The sequence below is a fragment of the Carex rostrata genome, chromosome 9 (genome assembly GCF_964058835.1).
Source record: "Carex rostrata chromosome 9, lpCarRost1.2, whole genome shotgun sequence".
NCBI lineage: Eukaryota > Viridiplantae > Streptophyta > Magnoliopsida > Poales > Cyperaceae > Carex > Carex rostrata.
Window position 1 is genome coordinate 7,685,416 of NC_135926.1, and position 23,947 is coordinate 7,709,362.

A 23,947-nucleotide genomic window follows, 5' to 3' on the forward strand; every position below is an offset into this window, starting at 1 on the left:
CTGCATTTGAGTAACTATACGTAGCTATAAATATTTGAGAGGTCAATTCCAGAGAGAAAAAAGAAAAAACGAAAAAAAGAGAATCCAGCAAACTTCAACTTGGGAAAATGACGGATGGTTATGCATGAAAAAAACATATGATGTAAGTCAAATGTTCATTTAAAAAAAAATAATGAGATTTTGACTGGCGGAAAGCGAAAAATGCGACGCAAGAAAAGGCTGCGAATTTTCCATTTTCGTTTAGCATTCATCTAGCGAGAATGTTATTCATTTTCTTCTGAAACCTCGGTATAATTTATTTATGAAAACTTATTGTATGGATTTGAATCACAGTTTAATATGCACACCTTGTAAATTATATTTGAAAATAACTTAATTCTTTTTGTTGACAAATTGTCCGTAGGCTGAAAATAACTAATTATGCAGCAAAGTTTTTACCATTTTTTATATATAAATATTCCAATATAGATTTAAAATTCACACATTAAGAAATAAAAAAAATTAGTTACCATCTTAATAATTTAAATTTTCAATCTTACCAATGAATAAAAAAAAAAAATCCAATATTACACACCCATATAGAAGAGCCTTGGGGCTCTAAGGACTCTACACAGACATTGTTTGTACATAATTATGATATGCGCAGACATTGTCTGCGTAAATCCTCCATGCTGTGTAGAAAAATGTTTGCTTGGAACTTTTTTGTTGTTTGAAAAATGGTAAATTCTCATTCTAAGGTGAACTCATATTACTCAAATATCAAAACATCTTTGGCACATTCATGTTTTTCAATGAAACATTAGTGCGTTATCGATGTTTTTGTAATAAGAGTAAGGCTACGCTACTTCGCGAATTAAACAGACTGTTTTAATTCGCGCTCATATCTCTAGTTTCAAAGTCCAAATAACCGATCCAAACAGTTAGATGTTTAATCTATATTAAAATGTGCTTGGAAACCAAATTTTACATTTTTTGGAATTTTTTTACTATTTATTAAGATGATTTGAAAATCGCTGTTTTTATTAAAATTCTGCACCATTAAAAAATAGTAATTTTCAAACCATCTTAATAAATAGTAAAAAAATTCTAAAAAATGTAAAATTTGGTCTCCAAGCACATTTTAATATAGATTAAACATATAACGGTTTGGATCGTCTATTTGGATTTTGAAACTAGAGATATGAGCGCGAATTAAAATAAACCGTTTAATTCGCGAAGTAGCGTAGCCTTACTCTTGTAATAATACAATCGATACCTTGTTACTAAATTTTAAACAACCATAACTTTGATAGAAAACTATGAATTGAAGTCATCAATGTTAGCGCACAAACCCAATTCGAAAGTTGAGATAGTCAAAAGTAAAAAAAAAAAATGTCGTTTACAATATTTCAGTTGAAGTTTCTGACCCCAGTAGTTATGTATATTTTTATTTCAAACAAAAACGGACTTTCATTAATTTAATTTCACAATAACCTTCATCCTAAAATAAATACTATTTTTTATTTTTATTTTCTAACTGCATGTCTGTTATTTTATACCTAAAAAAACTCTCCACACAGACATTGTCTCAGAATTTTAAAATAGAAACGATCATATTTTTTTGTACCAACACTGTCTTAGAATTACCAATAAAAAAAGAAAACAAATAAAAAATAGCTCCACGCAGACAATCGTGCATGATAACATTGAAATTTTTCAGAAATTGAAGATAAGGTTAAAATTTTAAAATAATTCTAAAAAAAGTTTGGGATTGAGAAACAGACATAGAAAAGGTTCTATAACTATGATTTTATCGTTTGTGCTAATTTTCTATCCATTAGTATGTAATATTAATTTCCAAATGTCTATTTCTTTTTTCTCTTTCCGCGAAATAACATGTGTTTTAAAAAGTCTCAAGTCCGCTGTCATTATTGTGATTTGTAAATGGATCTAGATGCCATTTGAGTCAACGGTAGATGACCCGAAAACCTCTCCACGACTCCACTTAATAAATTAGTTCGTGGGGTTTCGTGCCCGCGATCCAATGGCATCAAATACTAATCTCGCATCTACGATAGCGGATTGAGACATTTTTAAAGCAACCATGTCATGAATGCAACTTGTTAAAAATGTAAGAGCAGCTATGCTCGAATATTTAAGTTGTTTTTGGTCAAAACATTAATATTTCCTATTTTATTTGGCGGGCATTGAATTAAAAAAAAAATGGTAGGTTGGATTGTAATTTTTCATGCCTATTTTTACGGGTACAAGTAAATAAATTGAACTCAGTAGTAAAATTATGCAAGTATTGTAATATCACACGATGAATGTGCACACATGAACTCAAGATTATTGCTTCTTGTTTTTTTTCTTCTTGCAAATCAGATTAAAGCAAACTGTACTTAATTCAGTTTGTTTCGTCGCACTTTTCAGTTCGATTGATAGATTTATATGTTCGGTTCAGTCTATATTTTGCAAATAAGAAACTTTAATTCGACTAGCTTTAATTCAATTTACCAAACTAATCGTCAAACCAATCCGACCGACCCAATTAAAAAATTGCATATGTTGGTTATTTATGAATTCAATTTTGATCAATCCAACAAAGAAATTTAGATACAAATTTGTAAAAAGTATACAGAGTAAAACCCCATCCAATTGTTTTACAACACTTTCCATCAAAAAAATTGTTCATATATAATGATAATTCGTAGTCATATTATTTATAATTAAAATTTGCTTTATGTTTGTAGACTGTCTTATATTTCTTTTTGTGTTTTATTAATTGGAACTTACTGTTACCTATTTTTTTAAATGAAGTTCGCCATACACGCAAAATTTGTCATTCTGAAAAATTCAAATTGCTTAATATTTATCTTATGATTTGTTAGACACAGTTAAAATTTTATAACTCGACTATAGCGAATTAGTTTGACTATCTAGACAAAATCTCTTTTTCAGATTTTACAATACGCTGATGTTAGTCTCTAATTGTTTGTCATAAAAAAAAAGCATTTGGACAAATATTTACCTCATGTTAATGTCGGTCGAGATGTAATATTGTTAAATTGGAAATCATTGTTAAAGAACCTTTTGTTAGTTTTATTTTATTACATGGCCTATGTTATTACTGTGCACCAATTTCATTTAAAGAAATTAACGAAAAGGCATTTGAATTTTTGATGAAAAAATTCAGATTGCTATTAATAATTATAATGGTCCCAAATGTTGACTCATAATATATAAAAAAACCCCTTCTCTATTTGGATAGATGCCATTTCAAAAAAAAAAAAAAAAGTGTTTTTGCCCATTTAATTTCTGAAAACGACTCTCTCTCTCTACTGATTTGAGGAGATATTATTCTGAAAGGGTTTTGTCCATTTTGAAAATGAGAAGTAAAGAAAACGCTGAGGGTCTCCATCATCAGATCTGAGAAAAACTGTTGAAGATCAGTACTAACGCTTATGTCTAAAGATGTCTTCAATTCAGAACTGTAAGATTTAGATTCCTTTACTATTTTATTTTGAATTTATAGATTCTGGATTTCTTGTATTTTAATTGTAAAACACTTCATGATTTATTAAGTCTATCACCTTTTGCAGGCTATTTCTCAATGTGTGAATTTTAAATCATATATCCAATTTTTACGAGGCAATTATATCACATTCTTCAGTAGTTTTTACATCGTCATATTTAGTGTAATTTATTCAAGACAACACGAACATATAATTTGAGCATAAGTTTATTTCCCTGACTATTTCCTCATTAATTTGAACTTCTTTACACATCAAAATCGTCTAGTGAAACTATACTACTTTACAAAACGCACATCCTCTGTACTATAACGCTCTCTTCATTTGAATTTTTAAAATAGTTGATTTCAACTATTCAATATGATATTCATATGAAAATGTACTTAAAGATTAAATTTTATATATTTAGTAATTATTTTAAAGATTAAATTCTATATATTTAGTAAAATTTTTTTTTCTAAAATAAGTAGAAAATCATCTAATTTAAAAATTTTAAACTATCCAAAAGTAGTGATTTTTTAGAACAATATTTAGTGACTAAGACAATACCCTTTTATATAAGGTCGCAAGTACCACTAGGGGCGGAACTATAAAAGAGTATGGCTAATATAACATCAGTGTCATTTCAGTCAATATAATATCAACTTCAAAACCTATCAAATCGAGTTCAAATGGTGAATCCAAACCGTTCAAACCGATCTACTTCATTAGTTGTGCATTTATATGTAAAATTTATAAGTTTTTTTAGTTTATTTGGTATCAACTCAAGTGGTCAAATGTGTGAGTTTTAAAGTTAATTTAATACATTCATTTTTCAATTTTTTTAACTGATACTAAAATAACTCGAAAATATAAAAAGTTTTCATGTAAATGCATCACTCATAAAGTAAATTAGTTTGAATGGTTTGGATTCACCATTTCAACTCGATTTGATAGGTTTTGGAGTTGGTGTTATATAAATTGAAATGACACTGATGTTATATTAGCCATACTCACTATAAAATTTGAATAGGAGGGGCTAATCTATAAAATGTAATATGTGAAAAAGACAAAAAAAAGTGTGTTTAGTGAGAATTGAAACTATGACCTTACACATATCAACTAGAGCACAAACCACTAGATTACCAATACACTTTTGTTATTTTATGAGGGAGGACTAGACTGTATAAAAGTTTAAAAAAATTCAAAATTTCAACTAAATTTTAATATATATAATTACTAATTTTAAAATTACAGAGTAACTTAGTACTCCTAACATACACGTAAATCCGCAACTGAGTACCACAGACTCACTCCAAAATCGTCCATCAAATATATTTTGTTTTTTTGGGGCCATGCTCTTAAAACGAGGAAATGGTTTCCCAGCCTAGCAAAATAGCGGGCCTCATTTACCGGCTTTAATAATTTATTTTACCGAAGATGATCCAATATAAAGCCCAAATGCAATGTTTAGTCCTGTTCTTTGTGGATCGAGATCTGATACCTTAAAATTTAAAAAATATCCCAGTGGGCCAGTTGCAAACTACTTGTTGCATTTTTCAAAATGTAAAAGGTGGTGGTTGCATTAATTTTTTCTTATTATTTTGATTCAAACACGTAGGTAACATTGATTGACTAAGATTCATCAGTACATAATAATAATAATAATTCAGAAACACAAAAGGAAAATTACAAAAAAAATAAAGAGGTTCGTAGTACATATTGATCAGGAACCAGAGATTTAAATGTTGAAAGCATACCCTGTTGCTCTGCACTAAATTTCATAAATTGGGTTTGCATAAATTGAAATAAACGGAGTTGATCTGCATGTCTATCCTCAGCTCCAATAGCGTGCATGGCAACAGGTCAACCCACAGAAACTTGACCAGTTTCTCTCGCCAACTGATTCAGTCTCCGGTAATATCCCTTCCACACCACACCACACCACACCACACCACACCACACCACACCAACCCAATAATTCAGTCTCCGGTAATATCCCTTCCACGCCACACCAACCCAATATATATATATATATAATATTAATAAAAGATCGTTGACGGTGACTCATGATCTAGCCTCGCAAATTGCATAGTTGTGTATTTAAGCTTTGGGAGGGCATTCTTTTTAAAAGCAAGGTACCTCGCCACTTCCATTAACTACTAATGGCCAAAATATTTTTCTATGTTATCCTTATACAACTATACTTTTTCTTGCAAAACTCGAAAGCACAAGCACAATTCAGTCTCAACAAAGGATCTTCTCTGAAAGTAGAGCGCCATGATCAACCCTTCCTTGTCTCAGAAGGCCAAACCTTTTATTGTGGGTTCTACTCAGTCGGTAAAAATGCTTTCACATTTTCTATTTGGTTTGCCACCAATTCAATTAATAAAACTGTAGTTTGGACCGCAAACCGTGACTCACCAGTTAATGGCTATGGGTCTAAAGTATCGTTTCAACGTGACGGTAATTTGGTTATAAGAGATGTTAATGGATCCGTGGTGTGGTCCACCTCCACGAACTCCTTAGACGCATCAACCATCTCGCTTCTCAACACCGGCAATCTTGTAATAAATAACACAAAAGGTAACACTGTGTGGCAAAGTTTTGGTTCGCCCACAGATACACTGTTACCGTACCAATCTCTTACAAAAGGAAATAAGGTCATTTCAGCAATGGCGAAAGGTGAAGTCAGTTCAGGCTATTATAGCCTCTATTTTGATAGTGATAATGTGTTGAAGCTTATATATGATGGGCCAGTGATCTCTAGCATATATTGGCCGAATCCTGGTATTACTGCCTTTCAAAATGGCCGAACAACCTATAATAGCAGTAAGCTAGCAGTACTAGATGAAACGGGACTATTTATTTCTAGTGATGGTTTTACTGTATCGGCTAGTGACCTAGGAGAATCTAGTATTAGGCGATTAACACTAGATTCTGATGGCAATCTAAGAATGTATAGTTTAAACAAGTCTCATGGGAGTTGGGATGTATCATGGGAGGCTTTACCCAAGCCATGTGATATCCATGGTTTGTGTGGTCAGAACGGGATATGCCAGTTTTCGCCATCGCAAGGTATAACATGCTCATGTTTACCTGGTTATGAGATGAATAACCGGAACAATTGGAATGAAGGGTGTAAACCTAAGTTTACTTATAGTTGCAATGCAACAAAGTCTCATTTTGTAGAGTTTCCACAAGTTGACTTTTATGGATTTGATATATCATCTAGCCAGCAAATTTCATTTGATGATTGCGTAAAGCTATGCTTACAGAATTGCACCTGCATAGGTTTTGGCTATCGATTAACAGGTACAGGTGTTTGTTATCCGAAAAATGCACTTTTTAATGGATTTAACTCGACCAATTTTCCGGGACGCTTCTACCTTAGAGTTCCAATAGATTCAAATGATTTGATTTTCAACTCTCATGACAATCTAGATTGTTCTAAAGTTATACCTCATAATGTGGTAGGGTCACCAAGCATGTTTGGAACAAGTAAAAATAATACAAATTGGTCATACATATTCATATTTATTGCTGTATTTGGTGCATTGGAGACTATTATTTTGGTGATTGGATGGTGGTACCTTTTGAGAGATCGAGAAATGCCCAAGTCGATGGAAGAAGGTTATAAGATGATATTAAGCCAATTTAGGCAATTTACATACAGAGAACTGAAGGAGGCGACGGGAAACTTCAAAGAAGAGATTGGAAGAGGTTCTTCTGGGGTTGTCTATCGGGGAGTTTTGGATGATAAGAGAGTCGTAGCGGTAAAAAAGCTAAATGATGTAATACAAGAGGAAGAAGAGTTTTGGGCCGAGGTGAATGTGATTGGTCGTATCAATCACATAAATTTGGTTCGAATGTTCGGCCTCTGCTCTGAACGAAAACATCGACTTCTCATTTATGAGCACATGGAAAATCGGTCGCTTGACAAGTTCCTTTTTGAAAATGATATGAAACTTCAATGGAGACAGAGGTTCAAAATTGCATTGGGTGCCGCCAAAGGGCTCGCATATCTCCACCATGAGTGCTTAGAATGGATCATACATTGTGATGTGAAACCTGAGAATATCCTCTTGGCAAGGGATTTTGAGCCAAAGATCTCAGATTTTGGACTTGCTAAGTTATCTAAGAGAGACGGACCAGGTTTTAATACCTCAGAGATGAGAGGTACGATGGGGTACATGGCACCCGAATGGGCACTACATCTACCCATAACATCAAAAGTTGATGTTTATAGCTACGGAGTTGTGCTACTAGAGATCATTACTGGTAAACGGATATCGGTTTGGGTGACCGATGACGGAGAAGGTCGAATAAGGAGTATTGCTGAGGAAGTGAGACGTGTTTTGGGAGGTGGGGATGAATCAGTGATAGCGAGTATAGTGGATGTTGGATTGCAGGGCCAGTTCAACAAGGAACAACTGGTTATCATGCTAAGTGTAGCTACATCCTGTCTTGAAGAAGAGAGAAATAAGAGACCGACCATGGATGAAGTTGTTAAGAATCTCATAGCATTTGATGAGACGGATGACTCCAGCTAAAATTCTGATTTGTAAAAGAAGTGGCAAGTTCTGTAATTTACCATTTATTGTAATTGTAATTACATTGTAAAGTCGAGTTTGATAAGAAAATAAAAGGGTGCACTGTTCATGTGTGCTTCTACAAGTGGAAGTTTGTTTTCATCTTTAGTTCTCATTAATTACAATTAACTTGTAGCACTAGCTTAGTTCTCATGCATGATTAATTGATGCATCCTGAGTAGTTTTATATATATAGTTTTGACATCTAGCTAGTGCGTGGCACCAAACTAAGAATCTCGTTTGGTGGGTCAAATAAAATGACAACAACAATTTAGTTTACAAAAAAAATGACAAAACATCAAGATTACTAAAAAAGTACTCGTTATATCAACTAAGCTATTGAAGACAAAACAACAAGCTGCACCAAAATATATCACAATATAATCCCAAATTTTACATATACCAAAATATAACCCCACAGTTAAGTAGCATTACAAAAGGATCTAATTAATTACGACCTAATCAATCTTCAATTTTGTGCCATGTTTCAAGCTTTGTACTAGCAATAACGTACAATTCTAAATTAAGGGCCTCTGAAATCATCAACAATCTTCGTGGCCTTCATGCGAAGATAATCATATCTATGAAAATAAAACTAAAATAAATATGTGATAACAAGTACATACAAATTAGAGAAATATAAGCATAAAATGCACAACACATATTACCACTCAGTGTCAGATAGCTTCGACAGATCTCATATCAATTTGATTTTTCTTCAAACCTTGATTCGCCTCTTTGGTCCACCTTGGCAACACATAACGATATAGAAGGTGCATCCCAAGGGTTCTGCATGACCGTTATATATAGAATGTGAACATAGCCGGCCTTAAAATTCAAACCCCTTGCAATTGCAAATACTTCGTTGTTGGCTTTGTTCACTCCTCAAACGAAATCATGCTACTTAAGGGCATCAAATGACAATATTCGTGCAACGTCCATTAATTCTTCCTATATTAAGTCAGTACGGTACAGCTTTCAGGTTTAAAGAATGAATGAAACATGGAGTTGGTATCAATGCGCATTTTTAGTTAACTTGTTTATTTTTGTCTTTATATATTATAATTTATTCAAAGATATTGGCTAACCTATATCTCTATTCAAGTTCCTAAAATAGATTTTACATTCTTTTAAAAAAATCTTGTATCAGTACTTTACTGAATATACTTATGCACATCAAAATAGAAAATGTGCATCACTTCTTTTGGTATTTTACTGAAAATTATGTTTCAGTAAATTTATTCCGTGCACCCTCAAACTCAGAAAGTTAGGTTTAATTAACCCTCATGTACCAACTACGATATCGGTACCAGATATTCACTATTGAGAGAGAGACATAATTTCAAATTTGACCTCTGCTGGTAAATCAGCAAGTCTGGACTGATACAAGGATCAAACTATAAAAATGATTATACTAGCATGTAGAGCATTAAAAAATACACATAATTGACACAAATTTCAATTTATTTGGATTTTTCTACAATTAGTTATGAATTTATAAAGTTCAGCTTTTGAAAAAACTTTAAACATCCATAACTTTGGCTAGGAAAGTCGGATTTGCGAGTATGACCACTTTTCAGAAAGGGGAGACGAGACAGATCCGAATTTTACCGGGGATAACCCCCGAGCATTCAAAGCATCAGAATTGCAAAAAAACGTCGTTTAGTGCCTCAAAATTCAGTTTAAGTTTTTATTCAACGGTAGACATACAACGATCGGTATTTTGTTTAGTATAATTTAGGTTTTTGTAGTGTAATTATTAATTGTAGAATTTTTTAGTTTGCGTGTAGAGTAATTTAGCTTTTTGCATGTAGTATAAATTAATTGTTGAATGATTTAATTTTTTAGTGGAATTTAAGTTTATGTAGTGTAATTATTAATTGTAGAATTTTTTAGTTTGCATATAGAGTAAATAAGCTTTTTGCATGTAGTATAAATCAATTGTTGAATGATTTAATTTTTTTAGTGTAATTGTAGAATAATGTAGAGTAATAGAATGAATGTTAATATTTAATTGGGTTTGCATATCATGCATGTTAATATTTATTTGGAGGGAAAATAAGGGTATTTTAAAAAAAAAATATGGAGACCGAGTAGCCTATTCGGTCTCCCCTTTGTGGGATTTTCTCTGGCTGCATTCACGAAAACCTGGAAAATAAGGCAAGACCGAATCCCCAATTCGGTCTAGAAAAAAAATAAAATTTGGAGATCGAATTGGAGATTCGGTCCTTATGATTTTTGTAAAAAAGAAGAAGTAATCATGTTGCTTTGTTAAAATTAATTTAATTAATTATGGTTTATAAAAAAATTTCGAGATCAAGGTCCTCTTTCTTTTATTTTCTTTTTTTTTTAGAAAAAATAGGGGTTTAGAATCTAGCCCCAAGTTTCTCTTTCCCAATATGAAGCACAAATACAGTGTCTGGTCCCATTCCTTTTTGGATCAAGGTCACTGTCGCGTGTCAAGTCGTAGTCTGAGTGTGGAAGAAGACAAACTACGTGTTGAAAAAATTGTAACGTAAAAGATGGTTGCATTCAAAATAATATATTTTCAGTAACATCCCTTTCTCATCGGACCATTAACGATACTGATTTCCGTGTTCGCTACTCTCGTAGACTTGAAATGCGAAATATATATGGCACATGATTGCTTCAAATAACCCAATTTCTAGGTAATATCCCTTTCACACCTTCCCACTTAATAATTTACATTTTCTTGTTCGCTAGAAAGTCACGTTGACGGATAGACTTAACTACTGGTCTCGTAAATCGAAATAGCACGTTGTGTATTTAAAGCGAAGTACCTCTTCACTCCACTCATAATAAGAGCTCCATCTAGATCTAATAACTACTAATGGCTTATATGTTCTTCTCTGTTATTAGGGGTGTCAATGGGTACGGTACGGATCGGGTAGAGACATTTTCATACCCATACCCATTAAAATTGACCTTACCCATACCCTACCCATACCCATTAAAAATTGATCTTACCCTACCCTACTCTTACCCGTTAATATTATCGGGTAACGAAACGGTAGCGGGTGAATAATGGATAATACTAGTATAATAATTAGTTTTATTATATTTTACAAATTAAACATCAAAAACTCATTCATTTTAACACATATATAATTGCATTTCTAATAAAAAATAAAATAAATGTGCAATCAATTCCAACTAAATTATTTTTTATAAAAAATAAAAATTCAAAAACACGAATATACATTTAAGTGGGTTGAAAATTGAATTAAATATACATTTAAGTGGGTTGAAAATTGAATTGAATATATATTTGAATTTTATAATTATCCTATAGGGTAAATGGTACGAAATAGTCATTACCCATACCCTTACCCATTTATTTAACGAAAAAAAATTCTTACCCATACCCATACCCAATAAGCTAACGAAAAAAAAACCTTACCCATACCCGCCTTATCGAATACGATACGGGTCGGGTAAACGGCTAAAAAGGTACCATTGACACCCCTATCTGTTATCCTAATGCAACTGCTCTTTTCCTTACACAACACAAAAGCACAAGCACAATTCAGTCTAAACAAAGGATCTTATCTGGAAGTCGAGCGCCATGATCAAACCTTCCTTGTAAGAGCAGCTATGCTTGAATATTTAGTTAAGTTGTTTCTAACTAAATGAATTGTTTTTGGTCAAAACATTAACATTTCCTATTTTATTTGGCGGGGATTGAATTAAAAATATGGTAGGTTGGATGTAATTCTCTATGTCTATTTTACGGGTACAAGTAAATAAATTGAACTCAATAGTAATATTATGCAAGTATTGTAATATATTTTTTTTGAAAGCTTGATAACAACTATCAAGATTATCTCCATTCTTATATTATACACGTAGTTGTCCTGATCCGTCAACGGCTGAGTTTGAAAGATGAACTTTCAAATTGAATATCATGAGTCCTTCAATCGCATAATCCATCTTCTTTTGATTAAATACATCTATTTTATGTGTAAAAGTTTAAATTTAGTTAAAAACAAACTCACCGCAAGAACTGCTACATGATTCGTCACTATTAAAATTGAATATATCCCTAGCAATTCATTTCCTTATTTTCTTTTACAAATATCTCCAATTGTTGCAATTAAATTATTTCTTTATTTCTAGGTTTCCTCCATTTCATTTCTCCTCTTCCTCCATAGTTTTATTATACACGTAATTGTCCTGATCCGTCAACGGCTGAGTTTGAAAGATGAACTTTCAAATTGAATATCATGAGTCCTTCAATCGCATAATCCATCTTCTTTTGATTAAATACATCTATTTTATGTGTAGAAGTTTAAATTTAGTTAAAAACAAACTCACCGCAAAAACTGCTACATGATTCGTCACTATTAAATTGAATATATCCCTAGCAATTCATTTCCTTATTTTTTTTTACAAATATCTCCAATTGTTGCAATTAAATTATTTCTTTATTTCTAGGTTTCCTCCATTTCATTTCTCCTCTTCCTCCATAGTTTCGACAATGAAATTGGAAACTATCATATCTTTTTGGATTTTGTTCAGGCCTACTATATCTTTGTGAATAGATGAATAACATATATTGTGCTAATGGAAACAATCATATATTTCCAATATGAATATATATGCAGAGAAAAATACTTATTTGAACCATTTAATCATATTTTTTCCAATTTTTTTTATTTACATATTATTTCTCCTCTAAATCGTTTAATAGCATGTCTTGTTTGTGAAAATTAGATATTAAATCGCAATGATACTTCAAGATTTTTTTTATATTATATTTGATTTTTTTTTCATTTGTTGTTTTTTTTTTATTGTTATTTATTATTTGAATATCTATTTTTTCTCATTTGTGTCTTCTATTTTTATTTAAATATATATATATATATATATTTTAATTTTGTGTGAATGTCAAACAAAAATGTCTGTTTATATTCTATTCACTATAATAATATATTCCCGTTGCAACGCACGGGCACGATACTAGTATTAATAAATGTGTTTACAAACGAGCATTGTAATATCACACGATGAATGTGCACACATGAACTCAAGATTATTGTTCTATGAGACTTAGATAATGTTGATATTTAGTACAAATATATGATATAATTTTTATAAAAATAAGAAAACGCTATGTAGCATAGCTTTCGCTATAGCGACGCTATTCGCTATAGTTTTTTTTGTAGACTTCCCGCTATAATGCGATGAACGCTATTTAGAACCTTGGTTATAAGACAAGATGGAGTTGTAACAAAATTGATTAAGAGAAAAAAATTCTAAGACTGTGGTTATTTAAAAATTGAGAGTTTAATTGAACTAGATCTGCTCACGACTTTGCACTTTCTACGAAGCTATTAAAAAAACAAACAAAAAAAATTGTTTGTCATAAGAAAAAATCACGTGAACAAATATTTACCTCATTCTAACGTAGGTCGAGATGTAATATTGTTAAATTGTAAATCATCGTTGAAGAACCTTTTCCAGGCTATTTCTCAATATATGAGTGAGTTTTAAATAGCAATCTAATTTTTACGAGGCAATTATATCACCTTTTTTTTAATTATTTTTATATTGTCACATTTAGTGTAATTTATTCAAGACAAGACGAACATATAGTTTGAGCACAAGTTTATTTTCCTGGCTATTCTCTCATTTGTTATTTTCCTGGCTATTCTCTCATTTGTACTATAGAATTATATATCTGCACTGCTGCATGGGGCAGCCGTAGGGGTGTTCAAACGGTTCAGTTTAATCAGTTTTGGACTGAACCAAATTAGTTCGGTTTAAACGGTTCGGTTATTTCGGTTTATTGGATCGGTTCGGTTGGCTTTTCAAAACCGAATTATAACTTCGGTTTGAAAAATTTCAAAACCAAAATAACCGAACCGACCGAACTTTCATATAATATGAATTTGATCGGAACCACCCCGGTTTATTTTTTAATACTCCGGTTTATTTCTTAATCAATTGCTTTAAATACTTGGTTTATTTCTAAATATCTTAGTTTATTTCTTAATACTCCGGTTTATTCTTAATATACTTTGGTTTATTATAAATCAATTGTTTTAAATAAAAAAATTAATATATTTATGTTTGAACCGAACAAACCAAAATAAAACTTCAGTTCGGTTCGTTTCGGTTGCAATACTAATTCGGTTCGGTTCGGTTCTATTTTTAAAATCGAATTATAACTTTGGTTTGCCAAGTTCAGTTTGGTTTCAACCGAACCGAACCGATGAACACCTCTAGGCAGCCGGCAAAGGCACTAGTTCTATGAAATGATACGAGTTCGATTCTGTATTGAGCAGAATTGAGGTGTTGTGTTGTGTTTAGGATTTAGGATATATTTATTTTTAAAATTTAAAAAGATGATATGGAACATTCAACATAATTCTCATGGTGTTGTTCAGCAAGACTTTTTTAAGCCTCTTTAAACTAAATGAGTATTTTTTAACTTTCTTAATCTCTCTTAATCATGCCGAACACCAATTTCTTAGCACAATTTAAGATCACCTCCTTTAGTTTTCTTTTGTCCGGTTCTTAATTCTCTACGAGGGTCTTATGGTACCTCCACCCTTTCCTTTTAACTATCACCTACGAATTAAGACAACCAAACATTGATTTCTTAAGACTCTTTAAGACTTCATTCTAGTGCAGATTAAGAGGTGTTGCTGAACAACCTCCATACGAAATTGTATTTGAAAATCAAATTCTACATATTTAGAATATTTTTACTTTTTTTTTCTAAATAATAGAAAATCATCTAATTTATTTTTTTTGAACCATAAGAAGTAGTAATTTTCAACCTATTTAAAAATGAGTTAAATTATTCTAAAAAACATAAAAATCTAGTCTCCAACTATATTTTCATATAAAAATTATATAAGCGGTTGGAATTGAATGTTTGTACTTCAACAATATAAATATGAATTACTGATCCGCCATTACAAATTATCGTAGCCTCACTCCAAAATCGTCTATGAGTCTATCAAATATATCTCTGGGGTTTAAATAAAAAGAAATATTTTTGGGGCCAAGCTCTTAAAACAAGGAAATGGCTTCCCAGCCTAGCAAAACAGAGTCCGTATCTCCCCAAGTAACTGAGGTGCAATTGAAACAAATGGATGGTCCAGATTAATTTTATTCAGGCCAAACTCAATCCGGTGGCTGTTGAAGCTGTAGGGTGTCTGCTTTAAGATTCGTGCCAAGTGAATGAACGATCCAGATTCACCACGTGCACCTCAGGTACCTGAGGTGATGCGGATTCAGCAAAACAGCGGGCCTCAATTACCGGCTTTAATAATTTATTTTACCGATGATGATCCAATATATAAAGCCCAAATGCAATGTTCGGTCCTCTTCTTTGTGGATCGAGATCGGATACCGTCAAAATTTAAAAATATCCCAGGGGGCCAGTTGCAAACTACCAGTTGCAAATTTTAAATTTGCAACTGACTCACTGGGATTTTTTAAAATTTTGATTTTTTTAAAGGTGGCTGCATTATTATTATTATTATTATTATTATTATTATTAATTCAAACAAGTTGGTAACATTGATTAAATAATATTCATCAGTACATAATTCAGAAACACAAAAGGAAAATAACAAAAGAAATAAAGAGGTTTCGTAGTACATATCAGGAACCAAAGATTTAAATGTTGAAAGCATATCATGTTGCTCTGCACTAAATTTCATAAATTAATTGGGTTGGCATAAATTGGAGTTGAGCTGCATGTCTATCCCCAGCTCCACTAGCGTTCATGGCAGCATGTAACAAACCACAGAAAACTTGGCCAGTTTTTCTAGCCAACTGATTCAGCTTCCGGTAATATCCCTTTCACACCAATCCAATAATTCAGTTTCCATGTAGGATTCCCTTCCACGCCACACCCACCCAATATATAATATTAATAAAAGATCGTTGGCGGCGGTGACTCATGATCTAGCCTCGCAAATTGCATAGTTGTGTATTTAAGCTTTGGGAGGGCGTTTTTTTTAGAGCAAGCTAACTCTCCATTTCCCTTAACTAGTAATGGCCAAAATATTCTTCTATGTTATCCTTATACAACTATACTTTTTCTTGCAAAACTCGAAAGCACAAGCACAATTCACTCTCAACAAAGGATCTTCTCTGAAAGCAGAGCGCCATGATCAACCCTTCCTTGTCTCAGAAGACCAAACCTTTTATTGTGGGTTCTACTCGGTCGGTAAAAATGCTTTCACCTTTTCTATTTGGTTTGCTACCAATTCAATTAATAAAACTGTAGTTTGGACCGCAAACCGTGACTCACCAGTTAATGGCTATTGGTCTAAAGTATCGTTTCAACGTGACGGTAATTTGGTTATAAGAGATGTTAATGGATCCGTGGTGTGGTCCACCTCCACGAACTCCTTAGACGCATCAACCATCTCGCTTCTCAACACCGGCAATCTTGTGATAAATAATACAAAAGGTAACACTGTGTGGGAAAGTTTTGGTTCGCCCACAGATACACTGTTACCGTACCAATCTCTTACAAAAGGAAAGAAGGTCATTTCGGCAATGGCGAAAGGTGAAGTCAGTTCAGGCTATTATAGCCTCTATTTTGATAGTGATAATGTGTTGAAGCTTATATATGATGGGCCAGTGATCTCTAGCATATATTGGCCGAATCCTGGTATTACTGCCTTTCAAAATGGCCGAACAACCTATAATAGCAGTAAGCTAGCGGTACTAGATGAAACGGGACTATTTATTTCTAGTGATGGTTTTACTGTATCGGCTAGTGACTTAGGAGAATCTAGTATTAGGCGATTAACACTAGATTCTGATGGCAATCTAAGAATGTATAGTTTAAACAAGTCTCATGGGAGTTGGGATGTATCATGGGAGGCTTTACCCAAGCCATGTGATATCCATGGTTTGTGTGGTCAGAACGGGGTATGCCAGTTTTCACCATCGCAAGGTATAACATGCTCATGTTTACCTGGTTATGAGATGAATAACCGGAACAACTGGAATGAAGGGTGTAAACCTAAGTTTACTTATAGTTGCAATGCAACAAAGTATCATTTTGTAGAGTTTCCACAAGTTGACTTTTATGGATTTGATATATCATCTAGCCAGCAAATTTCATTTGATGATTGCGTAAAGCTATGCTTACAGAATTGCACCTGCATAGGTTTTGGCTATCGATTAACAGGTACAGGCGTTTGTTATCCCAAAAATGCACTTTTTAATGGATTTAACTCGACCAATTTTCCGGGACGCTTCTACCTTAGAGTTCCAATAGATTCAAATGATTTGATTTTCAACTCTCATGACAATCTAGATTGTTCTAATGTTACACCTCATAATGTGGTAGGGTCACCAAGCATGTTTGGAACAAGTAAAAATAATACAAATTGGTCATACATATTCATATTTATTGCCGTATTTGGTGCATTGGAGACTATTCTTTTGGTGATTGGATGGTGGTACCTTTTGAGAGATCGAGAAATGCCCAAGTCAATGGAAGAAGGTTATAAGATGATATTAAGCCAATTTAGGCAATTTACATACAGAGAACTGAAGGAGGCGACGGGAAACTTCAAAGAAGAGATTGGAAGAGGTTCTTCTGGGGTTGTCTATCGGGGAGTTTTGGATGATAAGAGAGTCGTAGCGGTAAAAAAGTTAAATGATGTAATACAAGAGGAAGAAGAGTTTTGGGCCGAGGTGAATGTGATTGGTCGTATCAATCACATAAATTTGGTTCGAATGTTCGGCCTCTGCTCTGAACGAAAACATCGACTTCTCATTTATGAGCACATGGAAAATCGGTCGCTTGACAAGTTCCTTTTTGAAAATGACATGAAACTTCAATGGAGACAGAGGTTCAAAATTGCATTGGGTGCCGCCAAAGGGCTCGCATATCTCCACCATGAGTGCTTAGAATGGATCATACATTGTGATGTGAAACCTGAGAATATCCTCTTGGCAAGGGATTTTGAGCCAAAGATCTCAGATTTTGGACTTGCTAAGTTATCTAAGAGAGACGGACCAGGGTTTAATACCTCAGAGATGAGAGGTACGATGGGGTACATGGCACCCGAATGGGCACTACAGCTACCCATAACATCAAAAGTTGATGTTTATAGCTACGGAGTTGTGCTACTAGAGATCATTACTGGTAAACGGATATCGGTTTGGGTGACCGATGATGGAGAAGGTCGAATAAGGAGTATTGCTGAGGAAGTGAGACGTGTTTTGGGAGGTGGGGATGAATCAGTGATAGCGAGTATGGTGGATGTTGGATTGCAGGGCCAGTTCAACAAGGAACAACTGGTTATCATGCTAAGTGTAGCTACATCCTGTCTTGAAGAAGAGAGAAATAAGAGACCGACCATGGATGAAGTTGTTAAGAATCTCATAGCATTTGATGAGACGGATGACTCCAGCTAAAATTCTGATTTGTAAAAGAAGTGGCAAGTTCTGTAATTTACCATTTATTGTTATTGTAATTACATTGTAAAGTCGAGTTTGATAAGGAAATAAAAAGGTTCAGTGTGCATGTGTGCTTCCACAAATGGAAGTTTGTTTTCATCTTTAGTTCTCATTATAAATAACTTTGTAGCACTAGCTTAGTCGTCATGCGTGATTGATGAATGCTAGTGTGTTTGCACCAAACTAAGAATCTTGTTTGATGGGTCAAATAAAAAATGCAGAGCAAAATTAACGTACGTAAACTTTTTTCTTATTTCTTTTCCTAGACTTACGAGGCCAGCTATGAAAAATTGAAAATGATATCGTTTGTGTAAGTCGATAAGATAGCTTTTATCTAAATAGTTGGTGTATTGGAATTCGCAAGCATTACATGATCTGTAAGAGTTAGTGATTGTACATATAAAAATAAAATATGAAGGTTTCGTATATTGACAGGAATTAAATATCGATCTAACGATCATCGATACGCAGATACAAACAAGCTTTAATAAGATTTCTGCTCACTTACGAAATTGTTCCGAGAATATATACGTACTCTCCATCTTTTTTTATTTCTTTTGAAGTAGGAGAAAGTTTTTCTTCAGTAACAGTGTTATTCGGATATTAGATCGAACAATCCATGTATTTTCTTAAAACCTACTTTGGAGGAGGGAGGACTGGAAAAAATAATTTAAAAGAAAATATTCTTTTACCACATCAACAATTTCACAATTATCCATCAATTACCATCACTATTGATGCAATCTTTTATAATTTAACAAATTGCAGAATTATTTGCTTAGAAATTATTTGAAAGTACCACATAAGTTTTTCTTATCAATTTTAAAAAAATGAGGTAACATAGTTGGCTAGAAAAAAGTTCTATGATTATTCATTATCCAAAGGTTGAGAGTTCAACCCCCCCTCGCGACTTCGTAGCCTGAAATGTTTTCAATTTTTTTTTCCTTATCAGTTATAAAACAATGTTTACAAATACTTAATTATGTGGTACTTTAAAACAAATGACTAATTAAATAATTTTGATAAATTATGTACTCTGCATCTATGCAACTCAAATTACTAATATCACATCAACATTTATAATTTTTTAAAAATAAAATAGAGATGCTAGGAAATAATCTAAAATCTATAACGTAATTAATGACAAATTTAGTATTTTGATGCGCGTTTGAAACGGTAAATTATATATGCTCAAATTTATATTTATATACAGGTTATTTTTTCAATGTATTTAATTTATATACAAAGTGGTAGAACTTGTTATGATTCCAAAGAATCCGGTTTTGCCTGAATCAGATTTGTCATTACTGCTTACAAATTATGATATATTCAAATAAAAAACTTCCATGCTACATATTCAAATTAAAGGTTTCCATGCTACCACTCAAACAAAAGGCTACATACTACGCAGACTTTCAATCTTTCATGCCACGATTTAAACCAAAAGCTTCAGGTAGGAGGGTCATATCCATACCTATTAAAATTAATCTTATCCACACTCTATTTGTATCCATTAAAAATTAATCTTACTTTATTCTATCTTTATCCATTAATATTATCGGGTAACAAAATGGTAGTTAGTAAATAACGGATAATACTAATATATATAATAATTAATTTTATTATATTTTACAAATTATATTTTATGTAATAAGATAACCATTTAAATTGCTTTTTCACTTATTATAAATTTTTATTGCAAATTTTGAAATTTGAAAAAAAAATTGAGTCCAAAAAGGCAAGAAAAAAAAGAGGAAAAGAAAAATATAACAAAGATACAAATTTCATGTGCTGGAATAGAAATACGTAGTTTTGGGCACTGAAATAGAAGAGTACTAAATCTAAGTACACTGAAAATTAATTTGAATATATATAATTTAAAATTTTATAATTACCTAAGGTAACGGGATACACAAATTCTAGTTAAATACGTTCACCTTGATATATATTGACCCGTCTCAATATATAGCGATAGGTCAAACCTCATGTTCCAGAATTCAGACCCTGGCTTCATGTTACAAAGTGGACCGGCGGTCAAGATAGTATGCTGATAAAGATTTGGTTGGATAATTCCCACAATCAAATAATAATTAAGCTCTCCAGTGCCCAATCAAACATCCAGTCTTTAAAAGATATACTTAGGACTATATTTTGGTGAGGTTAATTCTGATCATTAGAGATAGATTCTCATTTTTACATATCAGAAGTGTTTCTCACTGATGTAATGGTTTTGGTTTTGTCCTACGGATATTAATTGTAACATGCAAAAAACAAAGAGAGACTATTTTATTTAGCAATTTAGTTACCATCTATTCTTTTGTTTTTAAAATTGTAATGTTAATAAAAAAAAATGTGTTAATATCTTAGCCCTGAGAGAATGTTATTCATTTTTTTCCAAGACCTTAGTATAATTTAGAGAAAATTGTGAAAATACCACTTCAAAACTTTCAAATTGTGAAAATGCCTCTCGAACTTAGAAATTGGGAAGATGCCACTTTAAACTTAGTTAATTTATAAATTTGCCATTTATACTGTATTAGTTTTGTTAAAAAAAATTAAAAAAATTAGGACTAAAATACCCTTCTCAGAAAAACATCTGAACCGTGCTCTTCTTTTTCTTTCTGAAGGCACGAACGCTAGCCTCAATTGCCTCCTACTTGGAAGGCAGCCACTCCGCCACTTCCGCCTCAACAGCCAATCGTTGTTGCTTCTTGTTTAATCGCTGGTTTTGGTACGTTTTCCATCTCTGTCTCTCTGCTCTCGTTTTCTTATTTGTAGTATTGTAGCTTTAACAACCTTTTTGTGTAATAATTAAATGATTCCACTTATCTTATGCTCACTCTTATTTTGCCTAATGATGTTAAGGATTTGCTTCAGAATTTAGATGAGCAGGACAATTCAGAGGAGAACAATTTAGATGAGCAGGAAACCTAGTGAAATAGTTGATTTGCAAAGTTGTTGTTTCCAGTTTTTGCTATGTTGTCATTTTTGTGGACTTATTTGCGAAAGTGTAATAGTTGGTTGTCAGACTTGTGTACTTTATTTTGAATAGTTAGCTATTATAAGGTTTTATTTTGTTGCATGCTATTCCGGAAAATTTGTAAGCCTCTCTCTAGTGTTGATGCTATGCCTCTCTCTAGTGCGAACTGGATCTGGTTTTCATGCACATCATTTGGAGCAAGCACTGTTCTCCCTTTGTTGTTCAGTTTGTCTTGTGGGAACCTTAGACTGTGCTCCACAATTTATATTAGAGGGGAAGGGGAGGGGATGGGAGGGAAGGGGTGAGAAGAGAAGGGGACGGAAGGGAAGCATTTTAATTCATTTACTTGCTTCAATAGTTCATAGAAAGAAAGAAAGGTTACGATGTAACTTTTGATTTTAACTTTTATTTGATCAACTATGACTATTTTATCCCCATAGCAATCTATGTAGATTGGTTCATGTAAATTAATTGTAAGTCTGTAACAGTATTAAAATTCTCAAGACAGGTCAAGGAGCAAGACCAAGCGAATAGCAACCCAAATTAAAATAATGCTTAATCAAGATACAGAGGGAAATAGCAAAACAAAATATAAAAAATGTGAGTTTTTTTTTTATTATTTTTATTTGAAACCCGTAGGTGATTTGTATTCTACCCAAAGTTTACTGGTACATACTTGTTGAAATGGAAATTTAACATGAATTTAAAATCTAAAATCTACCAGAGTAAAAAACTATGAAAGGAAATAAAACAACTAGATCCTAATTAATCCAGAATTACAGATATTCGAGCTTCTCTTTATGCTTGTAAATCTTGCACTAGTTCTGATGATGACCATTCAAAGTAGATGTTGTTGATCATACCACCAATGCCTAGTCTTTCACATGAGGCTTGTTCGACTATTTCATTTATGTGTACTCCTCATCTTCTTGCATTGTTTGCTAGTTTGTGTGAATCTTGAACTGCCTCACGCATGACATGTTTCAGCGATAACTATGCAAAGTAAAACCTAAGTTATAACTCAAACAAAACAAGTCTGACAACAACATTTACATTTTTGCAAATAAGTCCACAAAAGTAACAAAATATCAAAAAACTTAAAGCCAGCATCTAATAAAATAAGCAAACTGTCAATTTTTGAAGTTGTTCAATTAGCAAACTTTTACCAATATTAGGTTCATCCATATGCTTCCTAGAATAATCAACCCAAATACAAGGGAGCCGATTAAAAAACCGAGAAATTAAAAAACAAGTTGAATCAAGTGCAATTATTAAGATGGTTGTCACTGCTAAGTACCCCATTAAACTACATTTTTTTTTCCATTTCACTATTTTTGCTAATTAATATAAAGTTTGGACTTGAAAACATTCAAAAAATGAGAATAGTGAAATTTAACGGACAACCATGTACCAGTACTAGTATCATGTACCAAGTTGCTCTCCTCTATTGTTTCTTTGCTCATCATCTAAGAACAAGATAAGATTATTAAGTCATTGTTATCAGAAAACATAAATTAAAACAAGAAAAAAAGGCCGAATTATTGAGCATTTTTGTTATATTCCAAAATTTTAAAACGTGATTAATTTCTAAATTAATCTTTACACTTAAATAAAATTTCTAAATTAAATTAATGATCGATCAGATTATCTGATAAATTAAAACGAATCTGAAATTTTGAAATATAAATGAAATATAAAATTTTGTATATTAAAACTTATTATAGACCGTAAAATAGATTTATAAGTATCCGCGAAAATAACATTTAGAAAAGAAAAATAAGACAAAATAAAATAATAAGATTTCAAATGAATAAATAAATGAATAACGCTCTAAGTTGTAGAATAATATACAAATTTTTCGTACTAATAAATTTATATAAAGTTACAAAAAAATTCGTTAATAAATAAAATATGAAACATGAATAGATAACTATATATGAGGAGGGTTCAAATGCACCCAAATTTTTGTGCACCCAAGTGCACCCTATTCTTTTTCTCTATTTTCAAAGGTCAAATAGTCAATCCGAACCGTTAGATACGATATTTATATTAAGATGTGCTTGGAGACCAAATTTTATATTTTTTGAATTTTTTTTTACTATTTATTAAGCCACTTTGAAAAATCGCTGATTCAATGGTCCAGAAAATGTAAAATCAGCAATTTTCAAAGTGGCTTAATAAATAGTAAAAAAATTCCAAAAAATGTAAAATTTGGTCTCCATGTACATCATAATATATAGATCGCATCTAACGGTTCGGATTGACTATTCAGACTTTGAAAACAGAGAAAAAGGATTTGAAAGATAGGGTGCATTTGGGTGCACAAAAATTTGGGTGCATTTGAACCCTCCTCTAAGAATATACACACACACATTAATATCAAATTATTCAAATCGTAAAATTTAGTAAAATAAATCTTC

General features: G+C 32.3%; 2 protein-coding genes across 2 annotated transcripts; both read left to right on the forward strand.

The window, feature by feature from the left end:
• Window positions 1-5,627: 5,627 nt before the first annotated feature.
• LOC144559465 (putative receptor protein kinase ZmPK1) lies at window positions 5,628-8,218 on the forward strand. Its single transcript, XM_078308490.1, has one exon. It carries the CDS (start codon window positions 5,657-5,659, stop codon window positions 8,042-8,044), a length of 2,388 nt encoding a protein of 795 aa, XP_078164616.1. The 5' UTR covers window positions 5,628-5,656; the 3' UTR covers window positions 8,045-8,218.
• Window positions 8,219-16,116: 7,898 nt separating this feature from the next.
• On the forward strand, window positions 16,117-18,667 carry LOC144559464 (putative receptor protein kinase ZmPK1). Its single transcript, XM_078308489.1, has one exon. The coding sequence runs from the start codon at window positions 16,118-16,120 to the stop codon at window positions 18,503-18,505; it is 2,388 nt and encodes a 795-aa protein (XP_078164615.1). The 5' UTR covers window position 16,117; the 3' UTR covers window positions 18,506-18,667.
• Window positions 18,668-23,947: the final 5,280 nt, after the last annotated feature.

Bases quoted from the DNA above. Each gene is read 5' to 3' on its own strand.
- LOC144559465 (XM_078308490.1), top strand. From the start codon at position 5,657: ATGGCCAAAATATTTTTCTATGTTATCCTTATACAACTATACTTTTTC.
- LOC144559464 (XM_078308489.1), top strand. From the start codon at position 16,118: ATGGCCAAAATATTCTTCTATGTTATCCTTATACAACTATACTTTTTC.